This window comes from Nerophis ophidion, linkage group LG01, assembly GCF_033978795.1.
Source record: "Nerophis ophidion isolate RoL-2023_Sa linkage group LG01, RoL_Noph_v1.0, whole genome shotgun sequence".
Lineage (NCBI taxonomy): Eukaryota > Metazoa > Chordata > Actinopteri > Syngnathiformes > Syngnathidae > Nerophis > Nerophis ophidion.
This window is the reverse complement of record NC_084611.1, coordinates 36,805,355-36,830,002: the sequence shown is the minus strand read 5'-3', so window position 1 is coordinate 36,830,002 and position 24,648 is coordinate 36,805,355. Positions and strand designations below refer to the sequence as shown.

General features: G+C 40.7%; 1 protein-coding gene across 3 annotated transcripts in view; it reads left to right on the top strand.

Moving 5' to 3' along the window:
* LOC133553595 (netrin receptor UNC5C-like) overlaps positions 1 to 24,648 on the top strand; it is a 581,431-nt gene that overhangs the window by 378,279 nt on the left and 178,504 nt on the right. For all 3 annotated transcript variants that reach the window (XM_061901982.1, XM_061901975.1, XM_061901992.1), the window contains one exon: positions 1,296 to 1,399. In XM_061901982.1, the coding sequence (XP_061757966.1) occupies positions 1,296 to 1,399 (104 nt within the window). The remainder of the gene's footprint in view (positions 1 to 1,295; positions 1,400 to 24,648) is intronic.

The window sequence follows — 24,648 nt, the reverse complement described above, 5'->3', positions numbered from 1 at the left end:
CGTAATCACTTCACAGAAAAGGTCGTAAACGAGTTCAAAAAGAGGTTTGTAAAACAGTTCAAAAAGACGTTCGCAAAAAAGTTGAAAAAGGAAGTTGCCAAGAGGGGAGTCTGGCCCTGCTTCTTCTTTTCTTTTGTAGTCCTTAGGTCAGACAATATATTTCTGTTTGATCATAATACATGAAAGACAACAGGAACATCTTCATCTTGCTTCTCCCCTACACAGTGGACTTTTACGAGCCTTCTTCTTGGTAGGTTTCAAAGACAGCTTTTGCTTCTCACCGGGCACTCAAATGTAACACAAAGTTTGTGTGATAACTTAGAAACAATTAATCTAACAGATGCATTTTTAAATGTGATCACAAAACATTTCCAAATTGGCGGGGTAAACACAAGGGTCTGTTTATATTAAACATGAATGACTATTAGCACAAAGTCCCTTAACAACTGTGATTTTATAGCCATTGAAAAGAGGCAACGGGCCCATTCACATTTAAATACTCCCGGATAGTTTTCCCTAACTGCACCCAAAGGGATGGCATCACCTTAAAAACTAAATGAGAATGAGATTTATTATCTTATAAGCAGTGTTCTTTGATGAAATCGACCAAGTATCCCACTGTTACTCTATTGCTATCGGAACAAAAACAACCAACCACACGACCAAAGTTTACTAATATAGCCCTCAATCACAAATGTCTCAAAGGGCTGCACAACCCACAACGACATCCTCGGCTGTCATATAAAGGGTTGGAATGTGCCTCTGTCATGTCTTTGTGATCATGTTTTGTTTAGTTGTGTTAGATTACTTCAAGGCTCCATTACTTCCTGTTTTTTCACTCCATTGTTTTGTTTCCATTCCTACCAATCAGTTCACCTGTCCTCACGACTCACGCACCTGATTCATTTGAACTCATGCACCTGTTTTCAAGCACCACAGCACTATTTAAGCCTGTAGTTGCCACGCAGTCAGCCTGCCGACATCACCCTCTATCACTTCCCTACACACCCATGTTATCCATGCTGATGATCCATGCTCTTTCTTGGTCACAGTAAGTGTTTTCGTTTTGGTTGTTCATAGTCCTGCCATTGTGCGAGTTTTTGTTTTCAGAGCCAAGTTTGTGTACCTCTGCCGTGAGCGCCTTTTGTTTGTTCCTTTTTGTTTGAGTTAAGATTAAAGTCGTGTTTTTACCTTCAAGCCGATCCAGCCGCTTTGCACCGCGGGAAAACAAATCACACCAAAGTCCACGTCTTGAAAGTCACAAATGAATGTTTTGTTCTGGTTTGTCTCCACAGACCTGAAGAAGTCCTTTGAACAGGAGCCCCTGGGCAAGGAAGTGTCTCTGGAACAGGAAGTGCTGTTGCAGTGTCGCCCACCAGAGGGCATACCAGCAGCAGAGGTATGTGCAATGTTAAAAAAAAAAGTGCGAATAGCACAGAAAAACGGCATTACTTAGTGCCTAAAAACACGGTCTATCTATACCGATAATCAATACAATTAATACAGTGTGAATGAAGTCTGACCTAAAAAAAAATTCTGAAACAGACATATTTTTTTACCATTTTTGTTTTCTCCGAGCATCCGCTTTGATTCCAAATCACAGTAAAAGTCGACAATTCAGCTCCCGACTGCCGTTTGCTTGAAAGCGTGTGCATGCTGCTACGACGTTATCATCCACACAGAGATGAGCAGACAAAACTCACACTTAGATGTCCCACGAGAGCCAATTTAAGTTGGCAGCCAAAGTTACTGTACAGAAATATCTCAAAAATTGAGAACCATGTTATTCCACTGTTTTGTTTTGTTTTCATAAAAATTGACGGACAAGTAGTTTGTTCAAGTGAATCTATCTATCTATTTATCAATAATGCCACCTAGTGCTAGTTTATTTAGGCCAGACCTGGGCAAAATAAGGCCCGTGGGCCACATGCGGCCCGTTAAGCTGTTCAATCTGGCCCACCGGACATTCCCAAATATTTTTTTTTAGATCTTTAAGATGGAAAGTGTAGCTGTCATTATGATGTGCAGTGATGTTTTCTAACGACCGTAAGTCTTGAACCATACAACATATGTCAATGATATTTTAGCGACTTGTGTTGTCCTGATACCAATATTATTTGATACTTTTCGGTAATTGTCGATATGTTTCAAAATAAAGGGGACCAGAAAAAATTGCATAATTGGCTTAATTTTAACAAAAAAATCTCAGGGTGTGGCGGACCGGTACTTTACAGAGGCGGTATGGTACCGAATATGATTCATTAGTATTCGGGTACCATACTAATATCTGTATACCATACAACCCTACTAGTTGCTAAGGTAATCTACGTCACAGCAGTTCAGACGAGGCACCAAGCATTGTGGGTGGGGAGCGTTTCCAGAGCCTGAATGAGGGTATCAGAGACAGACGCGGAAGGATATTTTTTTTTTTAACAAAGTTCTAAAGCAGGGTTCCCCAAACTTTTTGACCCGCGGACCACAGTGGGTGAAAACATTTTGGCTAGGAGCCAGGCTTTACATCCATCCATCCATCCATTTTTTTACCGCTTATCTCTTACAGGGTCGTGGGGGGTGCTGGAGCATGTATATATACAAACCCTGTTTCTATATAAGTTGGGAAATTGTGTTAGATGTAAATATAAACGGAATACAATGATTTGCAAATCATTTTCAACCCATATTCAGTTGAATATGCTACAAAGACATCATATTTGATGTTCAAACTGATAAACTTTTTTTTTTTGCAAATAATCATTAACTTTAGAATTTGATGCCAGCAACACATGCCTAAGAAGTTGGGAAAGGTGGCAATAAATACTGATAAAGTTGAGGAATGCTTATCAAACACTTATTTGGAACATCCCACAGGTGTGCAGGCTGATTAGGAACAGGTGGGTGCCATGATTAGCGATAAAAACAGCTTCCCAAAAAATGTTTTCACAAGAAAGGATGGGGCGAGGTACACCCCTTTGTCCACAACTGCGTGAGCAAATAGTCAAACAGTTTAAGAACAACGTTTCTCTAAGTGTAATTGCAATAAATTTAGGGATTTCAACATCTACGGTCCATAATATCATCAAAAGGTTCAGAGAATCTGGAGAAATCACTTCACGTAAGCGGCATGGCCGGAAACCAACATTGAATGGCCGTGACCTTCGATCCCTCAGACGGCACTGTATCAAAAACAGACATTAATCTCTAAAGGATATCACCACATGGGCTCAGGAACACTTCAGGAAACCACTGTCACTATATACAGTTGGTCGCTACATCTGTAAGTGCAAGTTAAAACTGTACTATGCAAAGTGAAAGCCATTTATCAATAACATCCAGAAACGCCACCAGCTTCTCTGGGCCCGAGATCATTTAAGATGGACTGATGCAAAGTGGAAAAGTGTTCTGTGGTATGACGAGTCCACATTTCAATCTTTTTTTTTTAAATATTCGACATCGTGTCATCCGGACCAAAGGGGAGGCGAACCATCCAGACTGTTATCGACGCAAAGTTCAAAAGCCAGCATCTGTGATGGTATGGGGGTGTATTAGTGCCCAAGGCATGGGTAACTTACACATCTGTGAAGGCACCATTAATACTGAAAGGTACATACAGGTTTTGGAACAACATATCCAAACGCCGTCTTTTTCATGGATGCCCCTGCTTATTTCAGCAAGACAATGCCAAGCCACATTCAGCACTTGTTACAACAGCGTGGCTTCGTAAAAAAAGAGTGCGGGTACTTTCCTGGCCCGCCTGCAGTCCAGACCTGTCTCCCATCGAAAATGTATGGCGCATTTTGAAGCGTAAAATACGACAGCGGAGACCCCGGACTGTTGAACAACTGAAGCTCTACATAAAACAATATTGGGAAAAAATTTGTCAAACAAGGACTTGGATTTCTATTGCTTCTTCCACGCAAAGGATGATTGGCATGAGCCAAACGAGAGTGTGAGTACATATTTGATTTATTTAAACACTCTAATACAAAAACAAGAAAACACGGGGCGCGCACAATGGCGGATAACAAACTAGACAATACGCAAACAAAACAGCACAAGGGCATTACTATATACAAACGAACAAAAGATACTAGCTGTGGCACAAAACAAACCAAAAACTTACGTGGTATAGACCGAATAACAAACAGCGTGGCAAGGCATAAAGGTAGATGAGGGACAGGTAGGTGCGTGGTCATGAGGGTAGGTCGGTAGGTATATTTCAAAGTTGCCAGGCCGAGGACAGAAACAGAATGGCTTTAGATAGTGACTATGATTAGTAACAGGTGTGAGGGCTGAGGGCAGGGGGTGCGACTTGGAGACCAGGTGGAAACTAATGGGTTGACATGGAGACGAAAACAAGCCAGGAAGTGCAAAAACAGAACTGAATGTCCAAAAAACTAAACATAACGTAACCAAACATAACAAAAACACAACATAACCCACAGGCGTGACAGAATTCCACTTTCAAAGCTTTAACAATTAGTTTCCTCAGTTCCCAAACGTGTATTGAGTGTTGTAAAAGAAAAGGTGATGTAACAAAGTGGTGAACATGCCCTTTCGCATCTACTTTGGCACGTGTCGCAGCCATGAAATTCTAAGTTAATTATTATTTGCAAAAAAAAATAAAGTTTATGATTTTGAACATCAACTATCTCGTCTTTGTAGTGCATTTTTTTTTAATATAGGTTGAAAAGGATTTGCAAATTACTGTATTCCGTTTATATTTACATCTAACACAGTTTCCTATGGAAACGGGTTTATATATATATATATATATATATATATATATATATATATATATATATATATATATATATATATATATATATATATATCAGAATCAGAATCATTTTTATTTGTCCGTTCCAACATGTACAAGACACATCAGAACTGAAATTACATTTTCGGCACAGTCCCGCTAAGAGCAGACATACGTTACAGGGGGGGGACAAGATGAGACCGTCGACGGATCAGCCGGTTACAGCGCTCCTTATATATATATATATATAAGGAGCGCTGTAACGCTGTATATATATATATATATATATATATATATATATATATATACACGTAGTCGTAATGGTTTGTACAGTTCTTTGAGACATTTGTGATTTAGGGCTATATAAATAAACATTGATTGATTGATTGATTGATATATATATATGTATGTATGTATGTATGTATGTGTGTATGTATGTATATGTGTCATGTTATTGATGGAACAGTGCATTTTTAGACATTATGATTGAAGACCCCGAGAGCCACAAGAGGTACAAAATGGATTTATGGATGAGCTAGAAAGGATAGAAAAAAACCTGAAAAAAAAAACTTTTTTTTTTTTTTTTACCTGGGACTACACGCAGGCCGGATTTTGGACACTGGCAAGCCGAATATGGCTCACGGGCAGTAGTTTGTGGACCCCTCGGATACATTATAAAAAAATTATAATAACAAAAATCCCAAAATGAAAATATATACATTTATATATATACTTTTTTAATCGGGACTACTCACGGGCCGGATTTTGGACGCTGGCGAGCCGTATCTGTTTGGGGGGACCCCTGTTCTAAGGCTTCGTGATGTATCGGATTTATCAAATTGTAGATGTTTTTGGTATTTTTACCATTCCTGTTCATATTTCGCTGTGTTTGTTGCATTGTTGTTGCATTTGGCTTGATTGTAAAATATGTCAATCGAAGAGGGGGTGTGATGTTCATATGTTCTAAATATTAAGGATTTTATCGTTCATAGAAAAAAAAAAATCCATTTTGTTTTTAAGGTTGTCTGTCATAACATTTTTAGCATTCAATCAGTTTTTAATGTGAGGTTTTTTATTAGTTTTCCTAAAAATAGATCTACCGACCCCCAGACAGTTTTTTCTCTAGATTTTTCCCCCCAAGTCAAAATAATTGCCCAGGCCTAGTTTAGGCTATAGTAAGGTTAAACATTATTACTCTCCAGTGTTGGGACTAATGCGCTACCAAAACATACACTGACCGTATGAAATGTGTTTTATGCACTAATTCGACTAATAGAACAAACTACCGTATTTCCTTGAATTGTCGCCGGGGTGCTAATTAATTTAAAACCTCTTCTCACTCCTGCACTTACCAAAGGCATGCGGTAAATGTAAGCATGCGCTAATTATTTTAAAACCTCTTCTCACTCCGGCACTTACCAAAGGCATGCAGTAAAAACTCGAGTGTGATGTAAGGATACCATCATGAAAAGCACATTTAATAAAAAAAAAAACTTTATTATGGTCTTACCTTTACTTATAAATGAAGTCCATGCCAGCTCCTTCTGATCAAAAGCATTGATAACTTGTTTATAGAAGTCTTCCTTATCTTTCTTCAGTTTTATAAGTCTCTCTGTCTCGATGGAGATCTTCCTTTATTACCTCCTTCAGCACATATCACGTCACTCATTTCACTTCTTCTGCAGCCGAGTAGGTGCAAGAAGGATCACTAGCGCCCTCTACCACCAGGAGGTGGGAGTCATTTAATGGCTCATATTTGACACCCGCAGCTCCGGTATTGTGACGGTCTCAAGCCGTCATCTTACGGGTTCCCAGGACCACCAACGAAGGACATGGCTTGAGCAGTTTGACTTTGTTTATTTTTCAATAAAACCTCAGTCCAAGTTGCTCTTCCGCTCCTCCTCTCGGCTCGCTCGCCGTCTCCTCGCCGCCATCTTGGGCCCTGCCTGTCTGTCGGACCGTCGGCCCCACAGGTATATTAATAAAAACATAGCTGCTTACTGTTCTTTTTAGCATAACGGTATTCAATAGCTTGGACCTTAAATCCTACTGAATAGCTCTTAATCTTCTTCCCTTTATGCAATTTCAAATTACCTGTATTGAAATCAGCCTCCTCCATTTTGAAAATGATGACAGGGGAAGTGTCATTCGTGATGTCACGAGTTTGACCAGGCGGTAATACTAAGCATGCGCTAATTATTTTGCGAAGCAAGTTTGACACGGCAGTAATTCAAGGCAGGTGCATACTATATGCCCGGCGGCAATTCAAGGAAATACGGTAATTGATTACTAAAGTGATCGATGGCTGCAGCCATACCAATGGCCCAAACATAATTTAAATGTGAATCACGTCACGTTGTATTAAATGGTAAATGGGTTATACTTGCATAACGCTTTTCTACCTTCACGGTACTTACATTCACCCATTCACACACACATTCACACGCTGATGGCGGGAGCTGCCATGCAAGGAATAACCACGACCCATCAGGAGTAAGGGTGAAGTGTCTTGCTCAAGGACACAACGGACTTGACAAAGTCGGTAGAAGTTGGGGACCGAACCAGGAACCCCCAGGTTGCTGGCACGGCCACTCTCCCAGCCCCGCCACGCCGGTCTCTTGCATTGCCATACAAGTGAAAAAAGGAGTAAATATAAGTCACGTTACTTCCTGTGTATATTCTTCGTCTTTTCTCGTATCCGTCTCCTGACAGCCCTTTTTGCAAAAAAAGCCGAGAAAAAAGCAAAACCTGCTCAGAGTCAAGCCTGTAATGGCAGCTGAATTTAAATCATTGGATGATACGTCGTGACTCGGGCTGGCCGATATGGCTTTTTATCAATATCTCAATATTTTTAGGCCATATCACGATACACATTATATATCTCCATATTTTGCCTTTGCCTTGAATAATGATTCTATGTGTCTACATTAAAACATTTTTGTTCATACTGCATTAATATATGCTTATTTTAAAATTTCATGCAGAGAGGGAAATAAAAACAAATTAAATTGACCAAAAGTGTATTTATTAAACAGTTATTAAGCAGTGGCACAAACATTCATGTCATTTCCAAAACAGAAAGTGCAAGATTGTCAGAGACATTTTAAAACAAGCTATGAGTGCACTTTTGTGCATGATGTCACTAAGATGACGTATCAAAACAACACTAAATTAAAGTGCACTTTTTGTACAGAACGCCACTACAATAGTTGAAAACAAATAAGTGATTTTTTGTGCATGATGTCACACAAGATATTTCAAGAAGTGTCAAATAAAAAATGAGCTGCATAATAAAAAATCTCCTTCACTATGTGGTAGGTTCCTGTGGACGTTATCTCCTTCTGTTTATCTGGAAATGGTTGCTTCGGCATTTTGTTGGTGTGGTACCGAATGGAGTTTCAAGCACTCCTCATTCTCTAGCAGGTGACTTTTCGAATGATGCTACATTAGCAGTGGTGCTACTTTTCGTAGCAACGCTTTTGCCGCATAATTGTTCGACATCTTCCCGCTTGAGGCCAAACCACCACCAGACGATGGACCCCGTGCTGTTTTTCTTGGGAATCTTCCTTCATTTGTTACCAGATTCGCACCTTCTCTCTCTCGTATTGCCACTCGCACCGCTCCACTAGCATCACAGCTAATGTTACCATGCTGCTACCTCTCTGCTCCGCGAGGGCGTATACGTATGTGACGTATGTAAGAAGGTGCGCTTGCTGTCTGTGAGAAGCAGAGACAGGAAAAAGTGGGAAGAGCCTGTAGTGTAATGCCAGCAGCTAAAAGAAACTGCGTGAGAATGTATATTCAAATATCATGATATAGTCATTTTCTATATCGCACAGACAAACCCGCGATATATCGAGTATATTGATATATCGCCCAGCCCTAGTCGTGACACTAATTGGCGTTTTAGTGCAACATATTCCAAACTCCAAGACATTAGGAAAGTTCACAGAAATTAAATATTTAATTCAATAATATCCACTTGAAACTAGGGCTGGGCAATATAGAAAATGACTATATCGTGATATTCGAGTATACGTTCTCATGCAGTTGGTTTTAGCTGCGGGCATTACACTACATGCTCTTCTTCACTCTTTCTTGCCTCTCATTCTCACGGAGACTTAAAACAAGCGCACCTTCTTACACACGTCACACACTATCACGTCATACGTCACATGCGTATACGCCCTCGCGGGGCAGAGAGGTAGCAGCATGGGTAATGTTAGCTGTGATGCTAGCGGAGCCGTGCGAGTGGTAATACGAATGAAAGAAGGTGCGAATCTGGTAACAAATGAAGGAAGAATTAATTCCCAAGAAAAACAGCAGCGGTGGTTCGGCTTTAAGCCGCTAGATGTCGAATAGACAACTTTGATTTGTCAAGTGTGTGGCTACCAAAAGTAGCATTACTGCTAATATGTAGCATCATTTGAACAGTCACCTGCTAATAACTGTTGAATAAATACAGTTTTGGTCAATTGACTTAGTTGTGATTTCCTTCTCTGCATGAAAGTTTAAAATGAGCATATATTAATGCAGTATGAAGAAGAATGATTTAATGTAGACACATAGAATCATCATACTGCTGTGATTATATGCATCAAGTATTCATTCTGTCAGGCTTGCCTTGCCCCTGACGGTTTGGTTGTGTTTTAGTTTGTCCTCTGTGTTGGTTGTATTTCCTGTTTGTCTCCCTGAGTGCTGTGTCCCCTCAGCTGTGGCTGATTGGCACCTGGTCACACCTGGTGTCAATCAGCCAGATACTATTTAAACCTGCTTTGTCTCCACTCGGTGTTGGAGTATTTTCGTGTCGATGTCACCACTACCTGTATTGTCGATATCGTTACAGCTACTACCTGTCGTGCTACTAATTGTCTTTGTCGCTGTCGTCGTAGCGGTAAGCTGTTCCTGTTAGCTATATGTAGTTTGCTTTCTCCTAGCTCTTTTGTTTCCAGTTTTTCTGTTTGCTGGTTCCTGTTTTCAGTTTTGGCTATACCTAGTTCCTGGTTTGTGTTTTTTACCTTTTATTTTGAACATTAAATCATGTTTTCTTGGACAAATCCTTCCTTTTCTGCATCTTGGGGTTCGTCACCAACAACATGTGACACATTCAAGGCTAAGGCAAAATATCGAGATATATATGGTGTATCGCAATATGGCCTAAAAATATCGAGATATTAAAAAGAGGCCATATCGCCCAGCCCTACTTGAAACCATCGTCCTCTGCAGTAGAAATGTATTGTAGTCAGAGTTATCAAAAAAAAAAAAAAAAAAGTCCTATTCTGCAAAACACAAACATCGACTGCAGCGAACGCTGGTTCTCGGTCGGATTTAATGTACTCTACCTCTAAAGTGACACAGTATGCAGCTTGAATTACCTTCGCTTATCTAAACTCCCCATTACTTATTGATCCATGAAGTCAATAGTCCCATGGGCGGCATTGATAAGACCGGCTTAACATGATGAGGTCACGCTACTAATTTAAACAAGGTGTGCAACGCCCACACGCCCCTCGCACTATCGCCACCTCGCAAGGCTTAACGGCCGAGGTTATTGTACGCCTCAGCACTTTTTATCCCGCTCATCAAGCTCGGTAAACATCCTCCGCCACCGTCGCACGCACCCGTTTATACACTTCAGATTCATCCCCCCCACCCCCACCCACCCCCATCTGGCCGCATTTCTACCTGAACGGATAACGAGACATAATTTGATTTAGTCGCCCGCTCGAGAGCGCGCCACTTAAAGAGAACTGCGTTAGCGGATAAGGAGGCTCCGAATCAGTTTTCAATTGCACCTAAGTACCACAGCTCCCCTGAGAGACTGGAAGAGAGAGAGAGGGAGGGAAACTAAGGGACAGGAGGTGAGGACAGGCCGGAAAACAAAGTCAAAGTGAGAAGAAAATGAGATGAGAGAGTACCAAGACACCCCCATGACCCCGAATGGGACAAGCGGTAGAAAAACGGATGGATGGAGAGTACCAAGATGTGACACTTTATTTCTTTGCTTTTTCCATTGATTATCTGGGGGGAAAGCAAGCAAAATAACCAGTTCAGTGTGACTCGAGTATGACTGAGACCTTCACATTCAAACGGTTTCTCCTCATTTGGTCTTTATTTGTCCTTCTTTTTTTTTTGCCATGCGCAACCCGAGATTCCCTGGTTCAATCCCCACCTAGTGCCAACCTCGCCACGTCCGTTGTGTCCTGAGCAAGAAAGTTCACCCTTGCTCCTGATGGGTGCTGGTTAGCGCCTTGCATGGCAGCTCCCTCCATCAGTGTGTGAATGTGTGTGTGAATGGATAAATGTGGAAGTAGTGTCAAAGCACTTTGAGTACCTTGAAGGTAGAAAAGCGCTATAAAAGTACAACCAATTTATCATTTATCATTTATCACATGTCCATCAATGACACATGCTGTCATTCTTTTTTCACATCGACTGACCCCAACAGAAGACGAGCTTGACCATAAGACAGTTTAATTTAACACTTGTTCATATTGTTGTTACTGAGCCAGCATTTGTGGGTCTGATGGACCCGTTGCATTTTGTGGCTTTTGTGTAGGTTAGGTACACAGAAGATCAGAGGGTGAAATGTGCGAGAAAATGAGAGGAGGCAGTGTTGACAAACAATGATGCAACCCTGTGTGGGGACCGCAGGTGCACAAACACAAAAGAAGAATTACGGTGGGATGCAGAAACTGGCAAATACATTTTCCGTGCAATGTTCATATTGTTGTTACTCAACCAGCGTTTGTGGGTCTGATGGACCCGTTGCATTTTGTGGCTTTTGTGTAGGTTAGGTACACAGAACATCAGAAAGTGAAATGTGCGAGAAAATGAGAGCAGGCAGTGTTGACAAACAATGTTGTAACCTTGTGTGGGAACCACAGGTACACGAACACAAAAGAAGAATTCCGGTGGGATGCAGAAACTGGCAAAGAAATTTTCCGTGCAATGTTCATATTGTTGTTACTCAACCAGCGTTTGTGGGTCTGATGGACCCGTTGCATTTTGTGGCTTTTAAGCCTCACAATCAAACACCTTTATGTTAAAATACTGAACAGATGTTTACCTTATCCCAATAAACATCTGTTCAGTATATTTGTATATTTGTATGAGTAACACAAATGTGCTGCAAGCTAGTGGTGAGTGCTTGAAGTGGCCTAGCAGTCAGCCAGAGCTTCTGAAATGCTGCATTGAGACAGGGCACCTCAGTTCACTGCAAGCTGCTTTTGGTGTTTGCTTTTCATTTATCTTCCACTTGTATTCATCGTGTATCTCCTTGTGATTTTAGAAGAGGTGGGAGATCAAATTGCCTGTATTAAAGGAAGATGTCTTGGTTCCTCCTCGCATAACATAATCAGTCCCCGAGCGAGCTGGCTTGTTAGCTACGGCTACAGTACCGCCAACAACACACTCATGTTGTTATGCTACGCTCACTGCGGTTCGATGAGGTCATCAAGCGTCACGAGTATATTACCTTTTTAAAGCATCTACTGGCCGATAATATCGGCCGGCCGATATTATCGGACATCTCTACTTACGTGTTTTCATTTTCACACTGTTTTCTGTGGAAGACGTGTTATATTTGGGTCAGTATGTGATTAAAGCAATTGAATATAGTGGGGTCTTCATAGTATAAGGATGGACTTTATTTATCCAACAATGGGGCATTTTGTGGTTGCTGTGCAGATTTAACATGCAGTAACTAAGTAAAATGTAATAAAAAAACAATGAACAACTAAATTTTTAGGTAATATTTTTATGTGTGTAAATATAAGTTGTATCAACAGGCTATTCAGGTAAAATATACTGAATATAAAACAATTCACCATTTGATGGTGTCACGGCGGGGTTTAGGCAGCTTACTGCGGGGTCGATCTCCCAGGAATGCAGATGGACTACTCCGGACAAGGTGTGCAGGTAAAACCATGGTTTATTTCTCAAGAAATCAAAGAAAGTGAACCGACAGAACAACGTGCCTGATCACACTCGAAGCTAAAGTAACACTTAGCATAGACCAAAAATCTTCATGAAACTGTGGCATGAATCAAACAAGACTTAACGTAGTAAGGCATGACGTAAACAACTAGAGACAAGGCATAACTCGCGTAACAGGTGCATGTAGCAAACAATGACGCCAGGCCGACTGACTGGCAAAGGCAGGCTTAAATAATGCCTCTGATGAGTGCTCAGGTAGCACTCATCAGAGACAGGTGAACATAATGAGCAACCATGGCAACCAAAACAAACTCTGAGGTGCACAAAAAGGAACTAAAGGAGTCCAAAACTAACAGAAAACCCAAAACATGATCCCGGCCATGGATCATGACAGATAGTTGATTACAACATGTGCCTTAGAGGTGAGTCTCTTTACATCAAGACTAAAAATGGCTTAAATCTCCTTCTTTTATTATAATTACTAAGAAAGTCCACTTTGCCGTACGACAAGCAGATGTTTGATTTCTGGATCCATAGTTCTAATCACACATCTTTTTTTCTTTTTCTTTTTTTTTACATCACTGGCACCCTCTTATGGTCACATCACCGCAAAAAGAAAAAAATCAGTGCCATTGTTTTAAAGGCAGACTTTTTGATACAGCTCTCATATTGGGTGCCATTAGATTGTGTCAATACACCTGATGTTGAGCTGTATCTACCTTAGGTATACACACACACACACACTGGATATCATTTGGAATGGGGTTCAAGTTTTTGATCTTGTGGGGACCACCCTTTCTACAGGTTGTGGAGGCATGCAAAAAAGGGAGTACAATGGCCACTGCCCAGTTAGCTCACACACGTCTTTAAATCTCTGGATTGATAAAGTAATGTGCTGATCATACTTACTGGGGACCCTGGGGAAAAAATAGTTAATATGGTTCACAGGGACCAAATTTAAATAATATTGCATAATTCACACAAATTTGTACGTGACTACTGAGGACCATTTAAAAAAACAAAAAAAGTTAAAATTAAACAACATTGATCATAAAGAACATAATAAAACTGTTCTACTTAACTAATCCAGTCAGACAATCAGAATGGATCTGACTATCATTTAAAAAGATTTCCCTTTAGGGGACCTGTTTTGTTTTTTTGTCCCCATACAGTCAGAAGACCCTTAAATGTGTGTAAACAGTGTGACGTCCCCATTAACCTACTCAGTGGCTTACTGGTTAGAGTGTCCGCCCTGAGATCGGTAGGATGGGAGTTCAAATCCCGGCCGAGTCATACCAAAGACTATAAAAATTACCTCCCTGCTTGGCACTCAGCATCAAGGGTTGGAATTGGGGGTTAAATCACCAAAAATGATTCCCGGGCGCGGCACCGCTGCTGCCCACTGCTCCCCTCACCTCCCAGGGGGGGATCAAGGGAGATGGGTCAAATGCAGAGAATAATTTTGCCACACCAGAAGTGTGTGTGACAATCATTGGTACTTTAACTTCCATTCATTTTCTACCGCTTATTCCCTTTTGGGGTCGCGGGGGGCGCTGGCGCCTATCTCAGCTACAATCGGGGGGAAGGCGGGGTACACCCTGGATAAGTCGCCACCTCATCGCAGGGCGTACTTTAACTTTTTAACTTTAATTAAGTAAGAATTGCCAGAACATACACACACACACACATACTGCTTATCATTTGGAATGGGGACTAAGTTTGTGATCATCACTTGTGGGGACCTGGTTGGGGACCACTGCCTTAACCCACATAAATAAAATACAAACTCATTTAAACTTTTATTTTTATTTTTTTATTTTTAACAACATTGAACGTCCATCCATCCATTTTCTACCGCTTGTTCCTTTTGGGGTCGCGGGGGACGCCGGTGCTTATCTCAGCTACAGAGATAGGCGGAAGGCGGGGTACACCCTGGACAAGTCGCCATCTCATCGCAGGACCAACACAGATAGACAGACAACATTCACACTCACATTCACACACTAGGGCCAATTTAGTGTTGCCCATCAACCTATCCCCAGGTGCATGTCTTTGGACGTGGGAGGAAGCCGGATTACCCGGAGGGAACCCACGCAGTCATGGGGATGACATGCAAACTCCGCACAGAAAGATCCCGAGCCTGGGATGGAACCCAGGACTACTCAGGACCTTCGTATTGTGAGGCAGACGCACGCACTAATCTCTCCTCCACCGTGCTAAAAACATTTAAAAAACTGTTGTTAACCAATCCAGTCAGATAGTCAGAATGGATCTGACTATCATTTAAAAAGGTTTCCCTTTAGGGGACCTGTTTTTGTGTTCCCATACCGTCAGAGGTTCCCTAAAGGTGTGTAAACAGAGTGATGTCCCCATTAAGTAAGCATTGCCAGAACACAAACACACACACACGCACACACACGCACACACACACACACACACACACACACACATAGATCCATATACTGTAGCTTTTTTCTGAGTGTGTTCAATTTGCTCCCATTCTGCTGTCATAATGGGATCTCAGGGCAAGTGGATTGGTCTGCCTCGTGTCCGCTGCGGCTGATTGGATGGATTTTGGTCTCAAACCTGCTGATGACCTCAGCATCCACCTCTATCTCTCTCGACTTTTTTTTACTTTGTATTACTCTTTATTCTTATCGTGCAATGACTCCAGCCCTACTGAGGCCCCTCTAAAAACATTCTAATATTAGTGGTCTCCGTGCATAGTGTTGACCACTTGATGGCCGTTGTAAAGCTGTCAATGTGATGGGGTCAGCGCCCTGGTACCTGATACCCGCCTCGTAATACGGCCAGCTGGCATCATGCCTGCATCAAAGACTGACTGTTTCCATGCCCACTCCCACAGACTTTATGTTTACCTTCAATTTCACACTGTATCTCCACATGCACCATTTTGCTAGGTTATATTTACGTCTACACACACTTAGAGCAAAACGAGCGCCCCACTATGAACCAGATTACCCCAGTGTAATTGTAACCCCCCAACACAAGTGCTCCCCTCGTGAGGGTCAGGGTCAAGCCGGGTCCCAAATTGGCGGGGGGGTGGTGGAGGGGTTAAGAACCAACCTCGCGTGTGTCAATCGATGCTCTGACAGCTCCATCCATTGCTCGCCTCCTGTTGTCTGAAGCTCCTGGGAGACACACTCGTGCACGCGCTCTGCAGATCCTTGAGAAACAATCTAAATCTCCCCAGACCGGGATAGAAATCCTTTAAAAGCTGACGGAAAGCTCCGGGAATCTGCAGAGAGAGTTCAGCAGTTCAACGGGAACGACTTTACAGGCGCAGACACGAGGAACACGGCGAAATAGCGCCCGTTTGATTTAGTTTTGTGTTGACTTTATGTGTTTAGCAGACACTTTCTCAAACTGTGGGGGGGCTTTACACCAAGATGGCGGTGGTTTAGATGAAGGATAAGGCAATAAAAATGTCCTAAAAGTCCAATTTAATTGAGCAGCTTAATAAAAATTCCTGCGGTTTTGGAATTATTCAGGTATGAAGTATTTTGGTGTGCATGGCAACTACTGTATTTCCTTGAATTGCCGCAGGGCATATAGTATGCGCCCGCCTTGAATTACTGCCGGGTCAAACTCGCTTCGCAAAATAATTAGCGCATGCTTAGTATTACCGCCTGGTAAAACTCGTGACATCACTCGTGACACTTCCCCTGTCATCATTTTCAAAATGGAGGAGGCTGATTTCAATACCGGTAATTTGAAATCGCATAAAGGGAAGAAGATTAAGAGCTATTCAGTAGGATTTAAGGTCCAAGCTCACATCACACTCAAATTTTTACTGGTAAGTGCCAGAGTGAGAAGAAGTTTTAAAATAATTAGTGCATTCTTACTTTTACCGCATGCCTTTGGTAAGTGCAGGAGTGAGAAGAGGTTTTAAATTATTTAGTGCCCCGGCGGAAATTCAAGGAAATACGGTAATCTTTAAAGGGAAACTGTCCTTTATGGGGAATTTTGCCTATCGTTCTCAATCATTATGAAACACATGGCATTTATTTCTTGCAATCTAAATATTAAATACATTTGATCAATCGAGCCTATTGGAACCGTTCAATCCCGCCTATAAAGTCCTTTAAAAAAAACCTCCAAACAACTCCATTTGGGTTTTACAAACATGATGTAAATATATATGTAATGGTAATAACAGCCACATTGATAATAACATTTCATATTTACGTATTTTGATCAATTTCATTACACGCAGCGCAACAATTTCAAAAACAAATCACAACATTTGCATTTTTTCCTTCCATCACTGATTATTATTCACAATATTTCCTTAAGGAGCACCAACAGACATGATAAAATATCACTGCTGTCATTAGAATGCTGACTGCTGGGATGTTCGAATATTCCCATTTAAAAGAAAAATAATCATAATCGTCACAAAAAAAATGTTTCGTTCTCACCATTTCAAAGTTAAAATACCACTGATAGTCACACACACACTAGGTGGGGTGAAATTACCCTCTGCATTTGACCCATACCCTTGTTCACCCCCGGGAGGTGAGGAAAGCAGTGAGCAGCAGCGGTGCCGCGCCCGGTAATCATTTTGGTGATTCAACCCCCAATTCCAACCCTTGGCGCTGAGTGCTAAGCAGGGAGGTAATGGGTCCCATTTTTATAGTCTTTGGTATGACCTGGCCGGAAGAAATTGATGAAGTGGAGTTTGTGTCCAACGTCAGTAACACACTTCAACATCTAGTAGACCAGGGGATCCGGGCCGCCAGCGTCCTAAATCCAGCCCTCAGCAAAGTCCCATGTTACAAATAAAATAATAAAAAATACAATTATTATTATTATTTTTTTACATCTGTCCTTTCCTATCCATTTTCTATCGCTTGTTACTCTCGGTGTCTCCTAGCCAATCAGGCAAATCATATTGTCTACAAATGCATTTTCCCATCAATAACGTGACATAATCTCGCTCGGAATATATATATATATATATATATATATATATATATATATATATATATATATATATATATATATATACATATATACATATATATATGTATATATGTATATACATATATACATATATATATGTATATATATATATATAGGCGCCAGCGCCCCCCCGCAACCCCAAAAGGGAATAAGCGGTAGAAAATGGATGGATGGATATATATATATATATATATATATATATATATATATATATATATATATATATATATATATTATAGTCAAGGTTACTGTGGTTTATCCTTTATACAGTGTTCAATACCGGTGTAGAGCTGAATATACATTAGGTTTCCCTGCTCTTCAGGGGATTTTATGAAATCCCCTGAAGAACAGGGAAACCTAGGAAGTGTATTTTCCTGACCTAACATACATATATACATATATATATATATATATATATATACACACACACACACACACAGCCCGGAACCCGGCCCAAATTTTTTTTAACCCAATGCTGCCCCTGAGTCAAAAACTTTGGGGACCCTTGGTGTAGACAGTCTTCCCCAACAATACCACATGTTCTCCCATTCTCACTTCGTCTGAGTTGCAACGGCACAGGTGTCCCAATACTTAAGTCTGCAGCGTGTCATTCACTAGAAGTGCAGCAGAGGGATGCTTTGGTCTTGACAGCATGAAACATTCTGCCTTGTAACCCAAAGAGCAGCAGTGACCCCAAAGGTCTGCCCGGGGCCCAGTGGACTGCTCTTGGCAGGTGGGCTCATGTGTGTGTGTGTGTGTGTGTGTGTGTGTGTGTGTGTGTGTGTGTGTTTGAGTGACCGGCCCAGCTGCAGGGAAATAAACACATCAGTGTGTGGTGACAGGCCTTTCCACGTGTCTAACCTTAACACACACAGAGAGAGAGTTAGACAGTAACTGAATCCACGTCTGGAGCCGGGTCAAGTTGCTGTCACATTCTTAACCACTCCATCCGCACCCTAAATTAGCTCCCTTGAATAATGGCTTTTGATCAACCTCCACTCGACCTTATCTGTTGCAGTGTAATCCCTCACTTCAGGAGGATAACATTATAGACTCCTTTCTTCTTCCTTTTCCCCCTCATTAACGTACAATACATCACTCTAATGTTGACCGGGATTGACATATGGAGACATCCTTCACACATGGCACTCTATCCAGCGCCAAAAAAAAAACAAAAAAAACCCTCCACGTCATTCCGCCGGAATTTGTCAGAGTTTAAGTGTCCTTCAGCAACACGGCAGACCGTGCGGTACATCCAGCTGCCATCGCCAAGGCTAGCGGGTGTGGTGGGAGTCTGGGAGTCATAAACCACTGATCACGCCAGCAGTTCGCGGGCAAAGCAACACAAAATAACGCCAGAGTGCTATTCGTTGAACAGCATGTTTATCATATGGAGGTTGTAGTTTGCAGGGGCTGTCAGAACCACACTCACATTATGATGCAACGCATCTTAAAGTTCTAAACCTAACAAAGTAGCCCTTCCAAATGGACTGCCGCACAATTCCCCTTCCTGACAACGAAGTGGTCCTCATTAGACAACTAACGCTGTCTCACTTACAAACCCCGTTTCCATATGAGTTGGGGAATTGTGTTAAATGTAAAGATAAACGGAATACAATGATTTGCAAATCCTTTTCAACCCATATTCAGTTGAATATGCTAAATAGACAACATATTTGATGTCCAAACTGATAAACATTTTATTTTTTTTGCAAATAATCATCACCTTTAGAATTTGATGCCAGCAACTTGTGGCAAAGAAGTTGGCAAAGGTGGCAATAAATACTGATAAAGTTGAGAAATGCTCATCAAACACTTATTTGGAACATCCCACAGGTGTGCAGGCTAATTGGGAACAGGTGGGTGCCATGATTGGGTATAAAAGCAGCTTCCGTGAAATGCTAAGTAATTCACAAACAAGGATGGAGTGAGGATCACCAAATTGTAAGCAAATTGTCTAACAGTTTTAGAACAACATTTTTCATTGACCTATTGCAAGGAATTTAGGGATCTTACCATCTACCGTCCGTAAAATTATCAAAAGGTTCAGAGAATCTGGAGAAATCACTGCACGTATGCGATGATATTACGGACCTTTGATCCCTCAGGCGGTACTGCATCAAAAAACGATATCAGTGTGTCAAGGATATCACCACATGGGCTCAGGAACACTTCATAAAACCACTGTCAGTAACTACATTTGGTTGCTACATCTGTAAGTGCAAGTTAAAACTCTACTATGCAAAGCCAAACCCATTTATCAACAACAACAAGGAACGCCGCTGGCTTCGCTGGGCCCGAGCTCATCTAAGATGGATTAATGCAAAGTGTAAAAGTGTTCTGTGGTCTGATGAGTCCACATTTCAAATTATATTTGGAAACTGTGGACGTGGTGTCCTCCGGAACAAAGAGGAAAATAACCATCCGGATTTTTATAGGTGCAAAGTTCAAAATTCAGCATCTATGATGGTATGGGGGTGTATTAGTGCCCAAGGCATGGGTAACTTACACATCTGTGAAGGCACCATTAATGCTGAAATGTACATACAGGTTTTGGAACAACATATGTTGTCATCCAAGCAACGTTATCATGGACGCCCTTGCTTATTTCAGCAAGACAATGCTAAGCCACGTGTTACAACAGCGTGGCTTCGTGGTAAAAGAGTGCGGGTACTTTCCTGGCCCGCCTGCAGTCCAGACCTGTCTGCCATGGAAAATGTGTGGCACATTATTAAGCGTAAAATACGACAGCGTAGACCCCGGACTGTTGAACGAATGAAGCTCTACATAAAACAAGAATGAGAAAGAATTCCTCTTTCAAAGCTTCAACAATTAGTTTCCTCCGTTCCCAAATGTGTATTGAGTGTTGTAAAAGAAAAGGTGATGTAAGACAGTGGTAAACATGCCCTTTCCCAACTACTTTGGCATGTGTTGCAGCCATGAAATTCAAAGTTAATTATTATTTGCAAAAAAAAATAAAAATTATGAGTTTGAACATCAAATATCTTGTCTTTGTAGAGCATTCAATTGAATATGGGTTGAAAATGATTTCCAAATCATTGTATTCCGTTCATATTTACATCTAACAAAATTTCCCAACTCTTATGGAAAAAGGGTTTGTATTAATGCAAGCTGCTATGCATATTAGAAATAAATAGAAAATCTGAAAGAGTGGTACGGGATACCGGTATTAGTATAGTGGGCGATACTAATGAATCGTATTCGGTACTATACCGCCTCTGAAATGTACCGTCTCAATCTCCTCCCTGGATCTACACCTAACATCAATCAATCATCAATCAATGTTTATTTATAAAGCCCATGGATGAAGTGCTGGCTGTCCAGAGTCGTGACCCGGGGTGGACCGCTCTCCTGTACATCGGTTGGGGACATTTCTGCGCTGCTGACCCGTCTCCGCTCGAGATGATCTCCTGCTGGCCCAGCTATGGATTAGACTCTAACTATTATTTCAGATCCACTATGGATTGGACTCTCACTATTATGTTGGATTCACTATGGACTGGACTCTCACTATTATGTTAGATCCACTATGGACTGGGCTCTCACTATTATGTTAGACCCACTATGAACTGGACTCTTACTATTATGTTAGATCCATTGTGGACTGGACTCTCACTATTATGTTAGAGCCACTATGGACTGGACTTTCACTGTTATGTTAGATCCACTATGGACTGGACTCTCACTATTACGTTAGATCCACTATGGACTGGACTCACACTATCATGTTAGATCCACTATGGACTGGACTCTCACGATTATGTTAGAGCCACTATGGACTGGACTTTCACTATTATGTTTGATCCACTATGGACTGGACTCTCACTATTATGTTAGATCCACTATGGACTGGACTCACAATATTATGTTGGATCGACTATGGACTGGACTTTCACTATTATGTTAGATCCACTATGGACTGGACTCTCACAATATTTTGTCAGACCCACTCGACGTCCACTGCATCTGGTCTTCAACATTCTCATCGACGTCCTACTGGGTTGTGAGTTTTTCCTTGCCCTTATTTTGGACGCTGATCTGCGGATGTCGTTGTGGCTTGTGCAGCCCTTTGAGACACTTGTGATTTAGGGCTATATAAATAAACATTGATTGATTGATTGATTGGTTGAATGACATCCTCGGTTCAGATCCCACATAAGGGGAAGGAAAAACTCTTAACCCAGTGGTATGTCAATGAGAATGACTATGAGAAACCTTGGAGAGGACCCCCCCCCCCCCCTAAAAAGGCCGTATTGGCATGTGTTGCAATGTTAATATTTCATCCTTGATATAAAAACTATCAGATTCCGTGGTCGGTAGTAGTGGGTTTCAGTAGGCCTTTAATCTCACTTAGATTTCAGTTTTTGCAGTGTGTCTGTGCATACACTCACTGTGTGCACGTGTGGACCAAACAGCGGTGAGTGAAAAGTGTGAATGCCAGACTAATTCTTCAAACCTTCAATCTATTTCTAGTCAATATTATTTAGTAATTATGTCAAACATAGACATGCATGTTCTGTTAAATAAAACAAGTCGGTAGTTTTCTCTGTATGTTTTTGGGGTTTGAAATAGACTTGGAGCAAGTTACAAACCGGCCCTTTAAGTGACTTTTCAGTCATATAATTAATGCAAACGGTCCTCCTGCCAGTTATTGATAATAACCTCCACCTTGTATAATAGAAGTAAACAAAGCCAGGCAGTAAAACAAGTGCTGTGTAATGAAGTGACTTATCAAAGGTACTAGATTGAACACACACTTAATTACAATAACATCCTGTGTCATAAGACGCTGCCTCTAGCATCACTTGGTACTAACCTTTCAGAGTGGAAAAGGCCGTTTTTTTCCTTGGACTCTGGTGACAAGGGAATCTGCCAGTAGCCCTTTGTAAATCCAGTGTCGTGAAAAACGTAGTCACTTAGACAGCAGTCTTTTCAAAGATAATATTGCAAAAACAATAAGCCTGATCAACTAAAGGTTTGCGCATACTAAAATACGTGCAAATTCGATAGCACGTGCAAAGTCGATCGACTAAATTTGTGTGCAGAGGATTGCGTCTCTTAAGTGAGCAAAAAAAATAATAATCCAGTGCAGGGGTTCTTAAACTTTTTGTACATCGGGGCCCAACATTTCCAGCGCAAATATTCAAATATTAACACAGAATTTGTGATTTTAATCTTTTTTTTAATCGTATATATGGCTAACCTACTCACAATTTAACAACCTTTTTTCAGTGATGTACCCCCTGTGAATATTTTTTTGATTCAAGTACCCCCTAATCAGAGCAAATCATTTTTGATTGAAAAAAAGAGATAAAGAAGTAAAATACAGCACTAAGTCATTAGTTTCTGATTTATTAGATTGTATAATAGTGCAAAATATTGATCATTTGTAGTGGTCTTTCTTGAAAAAAAGATATAAAAACAACTACCGTATTTTTCGGACTATAAGTCGCAGTTTTTTCTTAGTTTGGCCGGGGGTGCGACTTATACTCAGGAGCGACTTATGTGTGAAATTATTAACACATTACTGTAAAATATCAAATAATATTATTTAGCTCATTCACGTAAGAGACTAGACATAAAAAGATTTCATGGGATTTATGGATTAGGAGTGACAGATTGTTTGGTAAACGTATAGCATGTTCTATATGTTATAGTTATTTGAATGACTCTTACCAGTGCGACCTATATGTTGTTTTTTTTCTTCTTTATTGTGCATTTTCGGAAGGTGCGACTTATGCTCCGGAGCGACTTATACTCCGGAAAATGCGGTAAAATCTTGTTGAAAAATAAACAAGTGATTCAATTATAAATACAGATTTCTGCACATAGAAGTAATCATCAACCTAAAGTGATTCTTAACATTTCATCAAGAAATCTTTAACATCAATATTCATGCAACATGTCCACAAAAAATCTAGCTGTCAACACTGAATATTGCATTGTTGTATTTTTTTTCACAGTTTTTGAACGTCCATTCATATTTTATTGAAGTATTATTCAATAAATATATTTAAAAATATTTTTTTAATTGCTGCTATTTTTAGAATATTTTAAAAAAATCTCACGTACCCCTTGGCATACCTTCAAGTACCCCCAGGGGTACGCGTACCCCCATTTGAGAACCACTGGGATAGACCTTGTTAAATTTTATACATGCATGCGTTAATTGCAAACATTATTATCAAGGCAAAAATACATCATATTTAAATATACTGCAAAAGAAGGGGACTTTTAACATCTGATAAATGATAAATATACCGTATTTTTCAGATTATAATTCGCTCCGGAGTATACGTCGCACCAGCCGAAGATGCATAATAAAGAAGGAAAAAAAACATATATACGTCACACTGGAGTATAAGTCGCATTTTTGGGGGAAATTTATTTGATAAAATCCAACACCAAGAATAGACATTTGAAAGGGAATTTAAAATAAATAAAGAATAGCAAACAACAGGCTGAATAAGTGTACGTTATATGACGCATAAATAACCAATTGAGAAGGTGCCTGATATGTTAACGTAACATATTATGGTAAGAGTCATTCAAATAACTTTAACATGTAGAACATGCTATACGTTTACCAAATAATCTGTCACTCCTAATCGATAAATCCCATGAAATCTTCTTCCTCGATGTCGCTTCTAAACAACTCTGCCAACTCCAAAGGTATGCGCCGCTTCCTCTTGTCGTTTTCTGCTGCATATTTCACTACGTCCAGCTTGTAATGTGCAGTACATGATTTCCTTTTTCGGTCCAATTATTGTTCAGCCTTTTTCAGTTTTAATAAGTTACCGCCAACGATGAAATAATCAATTTTAATAGCTATGGCAGTAGCATATAGCAGTTAGCATTCCATGACCCTCAATGCACTTCTGCCATGACCCTCCCCCGCCAAATTCTTATTGGTCGATGTGTGTGTGACGATTGCTGACATTTTCTTG